Genomic DNA, 16,210 nt, shown 5'->3' with positions numbered 1-16,210 from the left:
CCCAAGTTAAGAAATTGCCACTGCTCTGTGGACATCTTGTCTGTGTAACCCAATAAGCACAATCGCTATGTGAGGTGGAGCTGCCGGTTCAGTATGTCTTTGAGAGCCTGGCAAACCTCGGACCAATACTCACCCAGTCTGGGGCAATCTCACAACATATGTAACAAGGAAGCATGAGGACTGTGGCACCTGGGGCATTCATTGGCCATATCTGGCCGAAACATATTGAGCCTAGCTGGAGTGTAGTACAGCCTATTCGGTACCTTGAAGTGCATAAGGTGATATTTTGAATTCAGAGAAACACCTTTAGTCAAGCAGCATAAATTCTTCCACTGCAAGTCTGTCAATTTAGTTCCCAAATCGCACCCCACTTCTCCCTAACATGTGACCCCTTCCCGATGTCTACAGATTGTGTTAGTTTATAAAGTGTGGATATGCTTTTCCTACTAGTCACCTCTGACAGAATATATGACAAACAGACATGTTGGGGCGGCTCGTCCCGGGACTCCGACCAGCATGCAGAGATTGCTGCCCTGAACCTGAAATAATTCAGTAATTGAAATAAATGAGGTTCCCCCAATGTGTATCTTGATCTCATCCCAAGTAATGAATCACTCGTTAGTGAATAGATCCCCTAATGTAGGAATGCAGGCCCTACTCCAGACTGCCCCTATGTCTTTGTCTGTGGAGGGCGCAACTGCCCCAATGCCCCAGAGGGGGGGAGACGTTTATCATACGACATTCAATCTCTTATTTAACGTACCCCAGGCCACCTGTGTCGCATCCACCGGGTATAGTGGCTGCGAGCATCAATATGCATTGCCTGCAAGCGGCAGCACTAGGGGTGAAGAGCCCACCTACAATTGTTCCAATCTGACATGTGGAGTATCCGGCTGTTCAGCCACCCAAAGAGTAGCATAATGGATCTGTGCTGACTGGTAATATAGCTCAAAATCTGTGGCGCCAAGTCGACTCACTTAATACGGGCAGACCAGGTGTCTCCATCGCATGAAAACCTGTCCTCCAGCTCAAAGGAAAGAGGTGCATAGTCCAATAAGGTCAGTGAAAAAAGCATGGCCAGGCCACATTGGGATGTTATGGAAAAACTACAGAAGTTTGGACAATATGACAATATCAGAGACAGCTTCCCGGCAGGTGACAGCTGTATGTGACCCCCATCTCTGAAATTTTACTTTCAATTGGGGTATGTAGGACTCATAATTCAGATCAAATGCCTGCAAGGTTGATCTTGCAATGCGGATCCACAAATATCAGAAACTGTGTGGGGCCCAGGAGAGACCCAACGTATCCACCAGCACCCATGTACCATCCGTCAGGGGGCATATATCGGACTTATTATTGTTGAGGTGGAGGACAGAGTACTTGCCGAAATCCGACACCACTCCTACAACCTTCACCAGGTTGACCTCAGGATTCTGTATGTATTGTCATCAGCATACAGTACACAATTTCAAATTTCCCACCCAATCGTATTCACGCCCCTCTGAATTTGTTGCGAATCCTGTCCGCCAAATGCTCGATTATTGATGCAAACGGTAAGGGCAACAGTGGAGACCCTTGTCTAGTTCCACCAGTGAGCCATATTATCGGGGAAAGCTTCCTATTCGCTTGTACACGAGTGAATGGTTGCGCATATAACAACTGAACCCACGAAATAAAGTTGGGTCCAAATCCATAATTAGCCAGGACCTGGAATATAAATGGGCACGAGACCGTATCAAAAGCTTTCTGCATGTCAAAGGAGGTTGTATACTAATTGACCTTTTCAGAATTGACCTTGGGAGAATTGACCCCGGGAGAATTGACTTAATTTAGAAGGTCAATTAGGACATATATGCAGGGGGAAACCCCCCGCAACCTCCCTCCCAATCCAAAAACCCCTGCAACACCCCACCAAATCGCCTTCTATTATTGACAGAGGTCTATATGACCCACACTCGCCTGCCGCTTTGCCCGGCTTAAGAAGCAGTATTATCACAGCTACACGAAAAGTCTCTGCCAATACCCACTGCAGGAACGCTTCCTACCAAACTTGTAGCATATGGGGAGCCAGTACTTCCCGGAATGCCTTATCAAATTCGGCACAGGAACCGTCCAACCACAGCACCTTACTATTGGGAAGTTCCATAATAGCCGATTTAATTTCCTCAACCGTTATTGAGATTTCTAGCACCTCACTAGCCTCTCTGGATAACGGTGTCGTCGGTATCCCTCCTAGATGGTGCTCAGTTTCCATGTGACTAGTGGTTCCCTTTGGCTGATTAAGGGCAGAGTAAAACTGGTAAACTACCTCATTGATGTCCTCATCCATATGTGCCACAGAACCATCTTGTCTCTTAATAAATGGGATGTGAGTGGCCCCTGCCTCTGACCTAATCACATGAGCCAGCATCCGGCCAGACCTACCTGCCTCGCCATACCTTCTCACTGCTATTGGCCTATCCAGGTGTCGTAACTTCCTCTTCGCTGCGTCACTAAACACATCTAATTCTGCCTTGATGTCTCGCCACAGCGCATGAGTAGGGGACTGAGCATATTGCTGCTGTAATGTCGAAAGCCTGGATTCCTGAGTGTCTAACTCGCCTCTAATGCTCATAAGGCCTCTGAATTCTGTAGACATCGCTATACCTTGGGTGTACGCCTTGAAGGCCTGCCACTGTGTCGCCGCCAAGGAGGCCGACCACACATTCGTATCAAAATACGAAAAGATATGTTCATGCAGGTTCATGGCGAACACTGCGTCCTGCAGAGCTGCTGGTTTAAAACGCCACAACGCTAATGTGCCACCCACGTTGGACAACTGTATAGACAAAATGGGAGAGTGGTCTGACGAGGATCGTGGGGGTATTGTACATCTTACTATCCCATTGAGTAATGGGCTAGATACCAGCCACATATCTATGCTCGAGTGCATATCGTGCACTGAGGAGTAGAACGTATAAGCTCTGTCCACAGTATTTTTAGTGATCGGCAGACATCAAGCTTATCCATATTGGACATATTCGTAAGAATGGTGTGTGCTGCGTTGGAGAGCACCATGGGCGTGTCAGAAGTGCGATCAAAGCGTTGTGCATAAAATGGTGTTGAGGCCCCTAGCCCCCCCTCATATTATCGAAGCCATAGGATATTGAGCGCTGAGGCGAATGACCTCTTCAAAAAAATCTGGGTCATCTATGTTTGATCCATACAGATTAACTAACCAGACCTCATGTTGACACAGAATACCATGCACCAACACATCTCCCGCCCTCATTTGTTCCAGTGTCCAAATGCGTAATTTGCATGGAACGGTGAACTAGCGTCAAAACCGCTCTCGCTTTCGACAAATATGATGTGACATAACCTATGCGCCACCCCACCCCTGCGCAAACCTCACCGCCTGCCTGCTGTGCATGTGTGTTTCCTGCAGGAACAAGATACTGGCCCCCTTCCTGTTTGCATAAGCAACTATATTGCAAGCTTTTACAGTATTCCCCAGCCCCCGAACATTGCAGCAGACGCCATCGTAATCCCAAACAAGCCACGAGTAGTTAAACCGTGTCCGGCCCGCCTCACAAGCGCACCCAGCAGTGCACAGTGGGTGGACCTGCCGCCCCAGAAGCAGTCCACAGGGGGCTGTCGCCACTTGAAAATACTGAAAAGGAGCATTCAGTTTGCAGTTGGGGAGAGGGGGTAGCTCGGGCTGATGCTTGCTGGTTCTGCCCCCTGTTTTGTGGTCCTCTGATGCCCCTGGCAACCGCCCGGCCTGGATGATGGGCAGGACACGACCCAAGCGGCTGTGACACGGCACCACGGCCTGTGCAACTCCTCGAGAATTCGAATGTCAAGCTGTAGGTGGGCAGTAATAGTGCTGGATTCATGAGTATCCTTGGCAGCGTTACCAACCAGCTCGATTATCTGTTGCTGAGCTCCATGTAGGGACGGATGGTGAGGTACTGATGTCTGGGGGCAGTACAGGTCTTTAAAGGTCCCAGGCAGTGTTACCGGCAGATCAAGGAGTCTGTATGCACCAGGAGAGGAAGGTGCACACACTTAGTTCAACCGCTCGGCCACGCTGACCAGTATATCGAAGCCGAGCCAAGCAGCTGTCCCACCCGCTGTAGCACTGGTCTCGCGGGCACCTCCTCCCACCTGCATCTGTGTTGGAGGAGCCGGCAAAGTACCCAGTAATCGCAGGGGATATGAAACGGCGATCTCGCTTCCAGAAACCCCTCGCGCTGACAATGTACACCCCAGTGGCATACAGAGAGGTGCTTGCGTAGCACACGTACTACAACTAGGAACTGGCGGCACAGCATTTTGAGCTGCTGCACTTTCACATTAAAAAATTGAATTATCAACGTACTGATAGAATTGAGCCAGCCTATCAGTGTTACGTTGCAGAGACAGCACAATAATGACTGCCCTATAACAGATACCTAAGGTATGATGAATGTACACACCTCGTGAATCAAGCATCCGTTAAGAAGCCAGATGTTGTTAAGAACCATCCTATTAAGATTAATCCTAATACGTCCCGAAGAAATCTGAGTCATATACAGATTGCAATTGAAGCACTTGGGAAAGTATAAACTACCTTTTTGAACAAACTTGTTATTCTGTCCTGAAGATGGCCATCACCAACAAAACCAACGGCACTGTGAGAGTGCATCGTAGGAGTTAGTAGGGCCGAAACATATGTCGATTTTATACTAGGAAATCTTTATCATCCTTTTTCCTATCTCTCAATTCACACCAAGAACTTAAAAAGGGTATTTTCATTGGATGTACAACTTTATACCCTATATCGACATTGTAGAACAACACAGAATGGTTGTGAAAGAGTTATATTAAATGAACAAATTAACAACTGCTTCTATATACCTCTGTTGAATGTATGAATGCACGAGCGATCAAGGTCATTGATCCCAGAATTGGTGAAAAAACTAATTTTGTCAACAGTATTTTATACTGCTTTTCCCGTTTTTAAGAATTGTTCCTTGTTTACTTACATTTGTGCCTATTCACTATGGAAGGTATGGTGCTACCACACCATTTAGATTGTAAATGGATAGCACAGATTTGGTTGTTTGTTTTTTGTGTACATGACTTATTTATAGTCCTTTTTTAAGTTTTGCATAAAATGCATCAAAATAAATGAATATGTTATTTCAAAGTGAAGAAGTTGTGGGATGATTAATCTTAGAGCTAACTAGATTACCTTGGACTGATGTTACTCGGGGATTAAAGGAAGGGATAGTTGACCTATCACTGTTTTTTGTGATATACAGAGAGGTGCTCCAGGCCCGTCCTGCCAGCAAGGGAACTTGTTACGCTCTCAGACAGTTAAGCATTCTAAGGTGCACCGTGCAGCCCTCCGGCCAAGCCTCAAGCTGCACACACCGTAACTTGGCTCCACCTGCACCGCAGAAACCCGCTGTAGGATTGGGTTGTGCCCAGCTCCTTTCTGCAGCAGAAGGTTGGCAAACAGCTGAATCTGATGGTGGTGGGCTAGTGTTATATTAGGAGAAACCCACACACCGCGCAGAGCTTAAGAGCAATCTGCCATCCTGGCTCGGTGCCCAACAGCACTTCCCTTCTTCTCTGGAGATTATCCTGAAGGACAGTGCAAGTATTAAGTGACCGGCTATCTGGATTGGTGGTTCTTGAAAGAAATCGGTAGTGCACAGTATCCCCAAAATGATGGTGTTCAGGATAAAACAAAGCCTGCTGCCTTACACCAATGTTTAACCTTTAACTGGCAATTTGGAGAAAAACAAAATTGATGGGCTTCAGCCTGCCCAGGCATGGGTGCCTTCTCGCCTTGAAACAAAGTGAGATCAGGAAGGGTATTTGTGCTCTTTCTGGCTGGAATGCACAACAGAAGAGTCCAGCCTCATTTACTGTCATAACTTCAGGCCCATTCACTTTTGTGCCAAGGTAAGCTACGACGATTCCTCCAACCCCAATTTGCTTTCCTGCCTGTAGTGTTGTGGGGAAAGCAGAGGAAGATAGCTGCATGCCCTTCTACTGGTGCACCCCCTTGGCCAAATGGTTAAACAGCAGACCTAAAATCAGGGTGACACAAAAGCATCATCTGAATGTGACCTTTGTAAATGAGGAAAGTCCAAAAGAGGGACTGCCCAAGGCAAGCTGCCCTAGAATGTTAATTACTTCTTTACGTACGTTTGTCGCAAGTCTGCCTCAACGATACTCCCATTGTTTGGATGGTTTAAACCTTAAGCCATGGAAACATCCACTATTTCACAGAGAAACCACAATGAGCTCCTTTGCATGCTATGATTCACCCAATTCCCTCTTACATGCCATTGCTCCCTTGTGGACATGGCTCCAAGGATAGTCTGTGAAAGAGAATGCTGCATCCTGTCACAGAGAGTGGTTCTTTGAAAATAATATCCCTGTAAAAAATAACCCAGGCTAAAAAAACAAAATTGAAAGGTACAAGTGAAGAGGTAGAAATAATGTCATTGGAATTTTTTTTTTTATTACGCGTTTATAATCACTGAAGTGATTTTTACAAGATAGATGTAAAATCGCCCAAAAAAAACAGAGTTACTGGAGTGTAAAAAGTAAGCAGGAGAAAAAAAAAACAGGAGTAGAAAATCAGTAGTTTCAGCACAGTAGTCAGAGAAAGAATGGAACAGAACAGAACAGCCCCTCTGAAAAAAAACTTGTGCCAACTTTAGCAATTCTGCAAAGTCTCCAGTACTTTATCTTCAAAGATTAACTCCAGGATTCTGGTAGCTGCTATCGTTCAAGAAGGTCTAAGTCCCCCTATTAGACGATCCCACCAGAGAGCTTTGTCTGTCAAGTATGCTTTCTCCAAGTGATGAAGCAAGTAAGGAGTTATGTGTGGCGATGTTCCTGGACATAATAGGAGGAGTTGTCGGAGTGTTTCGATGGTTTGGTTGTCTTTGCAAAAGCGGCAGATGTTAGTCGCAGAGAGGCCTCTTATGTGCAGAATCTCCTTTTGTGGGCAGTAAGTTCAACCTGGCGCGAAGAAGCATTGATTGTGTTTTTCTACTCTGGTGTCTTATGGGAAATGGTTGGACTTCATTTAGTTTTCTGTGTGATGGGGGCAGATGCTGGGTCAATTTATAAGCAGATGCCTTCTCCAACGTGTTTATCCAGTCCATTTCATCTAAGCGTTTTTTGTCAGATTGCCCAGCAGTTCTTCCGTGGAGCTGCCACAGACTTCCAGCTGTAGTTTGCAATTTGACTCCAAGTGGTCAGCAGTTTGCATTTACTGTCATGGAGAAAATCGTGGGAGACGATGCGTCCTTGATCTTCCTGTGTAGCATAATCAAAGCTCTCATTACTATTGACTCCAAGGACGAAGGTGAGAGTTCCCGTCTGATCAAAACTAATGGTGTAGAAGTTGGAAGGTTCAGGACTGAACGCCAAAAAAGGCTCTCCAATCTGGGCCACAAGGAGTTAGGCAGAGACGGCATGACGTCTGTTCCGTAGGTGATTGTTGGAACCACTTTCCCCCGATAGAATTTGAGTAGGGGCATCAGAGAAAAACGGCCGTATTTTCTGTCCAAGACTTTGGCCTGTGAGATAAGGTTTCTCATTTTTGCAAAAAGGTGTAATTGCATTGCTGAGTGTTTGGATGTAGAGTCGATCAGCGCCCCGAGATATTCAAATTCTGACACCTGTTCGACTTTTTCTCCAGCCAAAAACCATGAGTAATTGCATATTTTTTTAGTCCCTTTTTCAAAGACCATGATCTTCGTTTTTTGTTTGTTTACTTCCAGATCATTGGCTTCCGTGTATTTAGTTAATGAGGCCAGCTGGCGTTGTAGACCAATTGGGGTCTGATCAAGTTGTATGAGATCATCCACGTACAAGAGTCTTGGAGCTTTCATGTTGCCCATTACTGGGGGAAAAGATCATGTCACGGCATTAGTTTCTTTATAGTCCCCAAAATATGCCAGGAATAGGGCCGGGGTGAGAGGGCAGCCCTCTTTGACCCATTGGGTGGTTGGTATCACTGTGGAAAGTAGTCCCTTTGAGTTGAGCCAAACCTGGACGGTGGTAGAGGCGTTTAAGGCTTGTAGCAGGCTCAGGATCTCCGGTGGGCACTCCCAGTTGCTTAATTTTTCCCAGAGTTTTCTTTTATTAACTAAATCAAAAGCCTGGGTAAGGTCTATGAATGCCAGGTATAATTTCTGATTGGCTTCCAGGACTTTTGATTTTAGTATGCTCAATAGGAAGATATTGATACTGGTTCCTATTCCCTTTTTGAACCCAGATTGACGAGGGTTGTTGCAGGGTGATTTTTTTGTCCATGAATTGAAGTGTTCCACGAGTAAGGATCCGTAAACCTTCCCAATGACAACAAGTAAAGCCACCGGGCGGAAATTCCTTGGGTCGTCTTTTCTTCCTTTTTTGAATATTGGAATGATCACCACGGAGGTCCAAGTAGGCAGGATTCTGCTGTAGATCGAAAACATTTCGGAAATCAAGCTCAGAAGATTGGGCAAATCTTCTGGCTCAGATTTTAAGTTTGCGTTGGAGAGGCCGTCAGGCCCCGGTGCCCTTGAATTCTTCAGCTTGATTATTGAGTGTAATATGTCCGATTTCTCATGGAGGTCGACCCAGGGATCGGGTGCAGGTGGTAGAGAAGCTAGAGGTAGTGCATCTGGGGAGCTAAACAGTGTTGAGTAAAAATTGATCCATGTTCACTCCGGAATACTGTTTAGCAACATTGAGTCGGTGGCTTTGGCCCGTTGGTTGATCAGCTTCCAGAAATCTCTAGAATTGCTGTTCTTGATTTGCTCCAATATGGCCTCCGAATCTTTTTGGTAAAGAGCAAGGCGATGTGATCTTAACCAGTTTTTGTAAGCTCTTGTTGCCTCAGTTGCATAGATTCTGTTGGCAGCCGTGTTGTGTCGTGCAGCAGTTCTTTTAGCTCTACAGAGGATATTGCGCTTCGCCACCAACAGGGCATCGAAATTGTGTGTATGACACAGAGGTTCCGAGTTAGAATCTTGTGCGCCTTTCATGGCCGATCTATAGGGTTCCAGGAGTGGTCTATAGTCAACCTTGAGGTGGTTCACACTGCTTCCGTAGGAGACTGATATCACAAATGTTTGCATGGGTGACCCTTACCCGGTTTCCTTTGCCTTCTGCTTCGACTGCTCCCAGGTAGTTGGTATTTCGAGGTTTTGTTGATGACCATTTTATAAACAGAAGATTGTGGTCGCTTTGAGTTGACTGTTGGACACTTATTTCAATCAGCCGAGCAAGGAGAAGTTCCGAGGCGAAGATGTAATCGATAGTTGAGTAAGCCAGACCATGCTTCCAAGTGGGTAAGTTAATAGTGTCGGGTAGAGTAGTTGCTGTGTTCAAAAGTTGTCTTGATGTCATTAGTTTGGACCACTCCTTTCCCCATAGGCAGGGTTTGTGCTGTAAGGACTCTGCAGTTTCTGGAAGAACCATAGGGCATTTGATGTCAAGGTCTCCACAAATAATGACCTCACAAGCTCCCCGCTCTAAATATACGAAGTGCTGGGTAGTTGTTACTAGGTCAAACAGTAGGTCCCTTTGGATTGCCTTGGGGTTTCAATAGATGGTCATAACCAGCAGATGTGTGCGTAAAAGATTCTGCGCCAACCTCTTTGTGAAGCTAAGAGATGAGGACCGCTAGGACGAATGGGTACTTCAAGATGGTCTTAACTATTTGTAAGCCGCTGCCCATCCGAACTGCGATTATCAATCCTGAAGAAGGCCTGCCTTTATCCCCCGTCAATGCCTCTGAAAAAGCTATTTCAAATCCATCGAGCGTTGGTTTAGTTTTCAGCCACAGCTCTTGTAGGCATAACATGTCGTATCCCCCTAGGTTGATGTCACCTGGGGATGTTGAGTGAAGGAACCCTCTTGTATTCCAGCTGGCCAAGGAAAGTAATTGGGGATCTTCGAACGTGGTGGCATGTAATGGTGGCTATTTGTGCAGGCGAGTTGAAAGGGCATTCGGAAGCCACGACCATGTTTGGGACTTGAGGTCTGGTCTGCAGGGGGGTCACCTTCTGTTCCTCCCCTAGTGCCCTGTTAGGTTTTTGCGTGATTTATTGGACGAGGTGTTGGATCTTCCCTGTGGGGAGATGACTGAGTGGTGTCCGATCTATAGCCTGACGAGGAACCTGAATGTGGCCCTTCTCTTGGCCGTGATTCAAGATTTTGTGAGGCTATTTGTGTGGACTCCGTGTCTCGATCCTTCAAGACTGTATGCTCATTTCTATCTGATTTGAGACGTGTTAGTTCGAATCCTTGTTTATACATTACGTCCATTGCCTTTGTCAGCAGCGTGACAACTCTGTCAGATGTAGTATAGAGAAAACAAGAGGCCTTTTGCCCCTTGTGGGATGGTTCCACTGTTTTGAAGTCTTCTGATTTGATTTCTCTTAAAGCTGAGATGCTATGGATCAGGGTCATCGCAGTGCGTCTGTTTAGCACTAAATATTTTTGGTTGCCTGTTTGTTGGCGAATTTTGAAGGAAGGACTCAGCCTCTGCTTATGCTGATCTTGGGTTAGATGTCTTCTGGTGTTGTAATTTGTAAGAAGTTCTCGACTGTGTGTTGTTATCCTGATGGGATTATCTATGCTGAGATTGAATGCTATTGACAGCCTTATCCGAGAGTTCTGTTTGTCTTTGAGTGTGTACCTTCGAAGTGTATTTGGTCGGTGGCCGTCGAGCTGAGTCTGGTAGAAGGTCAAATGTGTGCGGTCTTCGTTATACTTAATGGGTCGAGAACCTTGGTTATTCCGTAATTCTTTGAAGCGATCGCTCAACGAACAGAAGCTTGAGAGATCCCGGGTGACAGTTTGGAGGACGGGCGTCTCACTAGGTGAGTGGAGAGCAACACCTTCTAAATGACTGTCAGCACTGGCATCCAGATGTTGGCTTAAGTCCATCAACTCCTTGTGATTAAGAAAGTCATTTATCGATTTTGGAGAATGGGAAATGACTTCTGATGGTTTTCTTTCACCCCAGATAATAGATTTTTTGTTGTTGTGGAATACCCTCAGATCGTTGTTCGGGTTTCTGTACAGGTGGTGTTGGTTTAAACATAGGGGCTGTTTTAAGGCACACTTGTAGAGAAGAGACTTGAGGTTTACTTCCCGTGGTCGAGGTAATGTCGGTGGCCACCATCGGAGCCATTTGTGGAGCTTTTCTTTCCTGAGTTGGCCTTGTTCCTTTATTTTCTTTATGCAAGGGCATGTCGTCTAAGCACATCACGTCGTTATCGCATGGCTTATTAGACGGTGAGTGAGGTCTGGTTAGCGATGAACTGGTAGATTTTGGTCTTGTTCCTCAATCCGACCAGATGGACTCCGCCCAGAGTGTTTCTTATGATTCTGTTTGCAAGCTTGAATCCCCCATTATCACTTGATTCTTGGTTTTCGTAGTGTAACTGGAGATCTCAGAGGAGTCGGGTCGGCACATGTGGGGCATAGTGGCTGGATCATTCCTCCGTCTCTCCAGGGCATTGATGTAGCCTTCCAGGTAGATGAGTTTTGAATTCATCATCGCAAAAATTGATGTGTGATCTTTTAGAGAGTCGTTGATCGTCTCGTATAACTTGCAGAAAGGTGACGGTGCAATAGTCACGGAAGACATAATGGACATGATGTCTATTTTCTTGGAAGGAGTGTCCCTTGCATTGTTGTAGGATGTATCACTTAGTCTTCTGTTAGCAGAACGTCTTGGTGGTGATGTTGGCGACCACGGCCGAGGAATTTGTTGGGCTTTGTGCTGGAGGGCAGCCGTCATAGGAGGTGATCCCTCGAGAGATTCCCGGTCTTGCTCCTTCCTTTGAGTTGGCCCTTGGGAGAAATTAGAAGCATGAGCCATCGGACAAATGGGGACGTTGTCAGTATTCCTCTGGTCACATAGTTGAGTCAATAAGGTTATGGTGCCCTGAGGGAGAAAGTTGTTTTTATGCACTGGACCTGTCGGTATTGATGACAGGCCTATAAAGGCAGTCTGAGGTTGAGGTGCTGGGCTTCCAGATGGGTATCTGCTTGCTTTGTCCGTCTGGTGAAACGATGAGTCTTTAAGGGAGGGCTCTGTTTGTGATGCCAAATTTGGCAGTGGAGGAGTTAACTGGATCCGGCCTCCCTGTGTCTCAGCAGTAGGTAGTGGAACCACTGGTATGTGAATGGTAGCTTCTCTTCCTTGCTCTTTTGCCGTTGGTGGAGAGACTTGATCCGAAGTGCGGGGGACACTCGTAGGATGAGGTGTTGAGGGAGTGAACAAGGAGTAATTCCAATAGGTCCGCGTCCGAAAATTTCGCCTAGCCCACTTTGTTTTTTTTCCGCTTGCCTTTGGAACAGATGTTTCCAGGCGCATGCTTGCAGAAGGGTTTGGTGTAGGGCCCTTTTTATTAGGCTTTTTTATGTATGATCTCTTGTTGGCCATCGGGAGATCAAATTTCTTGGTGATCAGGCGGAAAGGAATGCCATGCAAGTGGCGATTTGAGGGCCTTGCCTGGCTGCCTCCTTCATTTCTTTGTTACTTCGTTCGAAGTGTTCAGAAGTTCTAGAGTCTCTGATGGGGTAGATAGAGGTTCGAGGGTGGCTGGAGTGAGGCCATGAGGGTCCTCCTCGGGGATCGGCGCTTCACCTGAGCCAGTATGTACAGTTGCAGCATGGTAACCCTGCTGTGTGGCAGGTTTATCTGCCGGTGTAACATGAATATGTGCACTTGTAGTGATGAGTGCCATTGCATTAGCTTCTGCGGCCATCAGGTGGCGCCGTGGGGCGTCTGTGTTTAGCACAAAGCCATCCCGGAGTCGCTGGTTTGGCTGTCAAAGATCTGCCGGCTGGGAGCTTCGGTGCAGATCAGCTCCTCTGCCAGCTTGTGCCTTTCCAGGGTGGAGGCTTGAAAGACCGCGTTGCCAGCCCACTGCCCCCCCCCCACCCCCGGCCTCAGGCATGGGTGGCACCCCCTCCTTCGAGGGACGGCTCCTCCATGTCCTCCATGAGGAGGGGCAAAGGCGCCACAGGTCCGCAGCTTCCTGGGTGGCTCGCGCATTCCGGCGTCTCTCCAGGGGCCCCCACCATCTAGTCCGTGGTGGAGGCTGCCTCAGGTGACAAGGTAAGTCCGGACATGGGCTGAAACCACCCCGTTGGCAGTTGTTTTAGTTTTAGTTTGGTGATATGCGGCTGCACAGATTGTTTAGCCACTCTTTTAGACGGTAGATTCTGTAGCGTGCCTCCCGGCCGCTTTAGGGAGCCTGCGATGGCTAAGTTGCCGGGTTGGGGGTCGAGGGCTTGTCTGTGGGAAGTGTTACTGTGGACGGGTTTAAGGAGACACTATCTGAGCGGGAGCTCCGCAGTTTGCGTGGCTCCTCCTCACAGCCAGATGTATTGAGATGAGAGTCCAAAGGTTCACCGCCACCGCTTCGCTCTTGACAGCAATCTTTGTAGAAAAAAGGCGCCAAAATAGTAGTGGTCACAGAGGAAAGACTGCAGGACTGCCACAGACTGCCCACTCTCACACCATTAGAATTAAGATATGTAAAAAAGGAAATAATTTCAGCCAAGTAGAACAAAACAATTGTAAACTAAATGAATTGTATGAAACATTTCCTATATGGGGTGCTTAGGGTCCCCATTCTATCTAGACAACTGGTAATCTCATAAATCAGAGGCTCCATTATGGAATAATAAAGTAAAGCCTACGTTTGTTTTCAAACCATTTTATATTGATATGCTACATATCTTTCTTAACTCTTATTTTCAAAGTTATTTTCATTAAACCAATTCTTTCTATGTTTTCCAAAATCGTTATTCTTTAAAGTTATTTTGATTGTTCTCACGGACCACAGCACGCAAGAGTGCAGATTTCAGCAACATGACCAAACCAGCGTGAGAAATGCCAACAGTTTTTTGTTTTGTTGTTGTAACACTGGAAAGGCATTTGCCAGGCACTGCTGTAGTGGTATTAACTGGCCATCGATGGTAGCAGCTACAAAATGGTGTGAGTTTGTTGGCATGTAATAGCTGTTGCTTGCCGATGGCTAATCAACTGTTGGCTTTGTTTTTAACATGACTTCAGTGAAGGACATGCGTAGTGCTTATAAATCAAGTGGCGGAAGGCAGACCTGGGTAAGAAATGCGTATTACACCAGTAGCGTTTTTGCAGCTCCAATTAAGTCATTAACTCTCAAAAGACTGCTTTGAAAAAATACTAACAGGTACTTCGAGCACAAAGTTTGATAAAAGGCGTGATAAAGCTAGCTCAAAGATATCCCAGGAGTATGTGTTTTTGGGCAGGGAGTGTCAGGAAGTGGGTGGGAGTGGCCATAGGGATTAGCATGGCCATGGGCAGTCAACTGCTGGGTAAATAACCAACCATCTACAAACTTTGTGTCCTTTCTCATATGCCATTTCTCTCTAGCTGTACTTTGATGCAATCGTTTTGGCTTTTGGGCGCCACCTAATACCCAAAACTAAAACCCACCCACCGAATTGACTGTGGGCTAGGGGACACTGAGTAAGTAGCTCTAAGGGGCTTGTTTTCTATTAGGCAGTGAAAGATGATGTTTCTGAGGGAAGTGTGGAGTGTCTTAATAGGCTTGATATGGACTGCCCATAGCAGTCCTTGCCAACACTCCCCTCAGAACGACCATTACAAATTATAGTCCATCTGAGGACCTCGACGTGTGAAGGACCATGGGTACAGTACACGTCACAGTAGGGATGTTCTTACAAACACACCCTGTCGACAGCCCTTTCAGATTTTGAAAAACAAGTACTCTGCACCAACCACTAGATGTAGGCCCATGCAAAGCATCTGAATCCAAGCAGATACAAGCAGATACAAGCATCAGAAAGACCATTACAGGTATGTAATGTTTATCCTACTGGTTGTAGGGTCAAAAACACTTCAAAACTCCCATTAGTGTAAAGTACTAAACTAAGTGCAGCTCAGCTCCCTCAAATGGCTGATTTTTCTTTCTTTTAAAAAAAAATTGTTTTCATTTACAAAATACATAACATTCTGCAACGTTAACCCAGTGGCGTGCCACAACAGTATTGTCCAATCCAATCCACTCTATAAATATTCTAAATGGGTGACGCTAAGCAGCATGAATCCAAATGCAAGCCATACTTGAAAATTTACAGCAGAAGCACCGGCAAGAATACGATGTCGGCATTCTTACCTATTTTATTTTTTCTTCGCAGGTAGTGCCATTGATGTGCTTAAGGAATGGAAAGTGAACAGTAAAAAAAAGGTAATGCAGCTTCTCTTGACGTCGCTCTTTCTCTGTTACTTGTTGTTACCTTAAACTAATACTACAGCACAAGTCTTAACCCTGCAGCTCACCAGATGTTTTGGACTATGTCAACTAAGATTCCTCCCTGTTCTCTGTGCTAGCTTGGGCTGATGTTAGTTGTAGTCCAAAACATTGAAGCGCCAGCTTTTGCAGACCTCCAGTGTATGCTCTTGATGCAACCGCTGCAGGATTTTCACTACTCTTTGGTACATCTCTGTCTCCATTGTATTACTCCTTTTTTGTAGTATTTAAGAATATCTGTCCAGAATATCTAAACCAGGGATGGAATAGTGTGTGTGAAAATAGAGTAGTCACTATATATGTAGTTAGTGAAGTAGATACCCAATGTTGTCATTACAGACAATACTTGACTTCTAGCGGGCTTAGTCATTATAAGAGTGTTAAGGATTATGGCACCAATTCTTTTCCTTTTTTGCTTTGACAAACAACTCTTTAAGAGGGGATTTTCACAGGTTGTTGCAGGGATCAAAATAAGGACCTGATTAGCGGGAGCTAAAAGCTACCTCTGGGTATCCAGCATCACCCAGTAAGCATGAGCTATTCTTTAGCGTGACACAAATGTATCTCCTACATAAGATGCAGGCTATATCTTTTTGCCAAATATGTATGAGCCACTATGCTTTAAAAATCTTCTGGGTGTTTACTAATGCTAATGTCTACACATTCCTAAATGTCATATGCGTATGTTTGTATGGCACCAGTTTGCCTGTAGATCCTGGTAGCTGTTATCGACCCAACCAGACTCTCCTAGGCTATAGCTTGAAGCTAAATAACTCCCTGCAAATTTGGAATCCTGTTATTTCCAAAAGCAAGTTCAGCTTAAATCTACATTTCAAAAGACATTAAAAGTATGTAAGGGTAAAATCTGTTGCTTTATTTAT

The 16,210-nt window shown here is 45.8% G+C and overlaps 1 protein-coding gene across 2 annotated transcripts in view; it reads left to right on the top strand.

Moving 5' to 3' along the window:
- SPATS2 (spermatogenesis associated serine rich 2) overlaps positions 1 to 16,210 on the top strand; it is a 729,295-nt gene that overhangs the window by 107,287 nt on the left and 605,798 nt on the right. For both annotated transcript variants that reach the window (XM_069653806.1, XM_069653805.1), the window contains exon 4: positions 15,217 to 15,266. In XM_069653806.1, coding sequence (XP_069509907.1) covers positions 15,217 to 15,266 — 50 coding nt within the window. The remainder of the gene's footprint in view (positions 1 to 15,216; positions 15,267 to 16,210) is intronic.

This window comes from Ambystoma mexicanum, chromosome 3q (genome assembly GCF_040938575.1).
Source record: "Ambystoma mexicanum isolate Mex_15411 chromosome 3q, UKY_AmexF1_1, whole genome shotgun sequence".
Classification (NCBI taxonomy): domain Eukaryota; kingdom Metazoa; phylum Chordata; class Amphibia; order Caudata; family Ambystomatidae; genus Ambystoma; species Ambystoma mexicanum.
The sequence above is the reverse complement of the archived record's forward strand: the minus strand, read 5'-3'. Positions and strand labels throughout refer to the sequence as shown.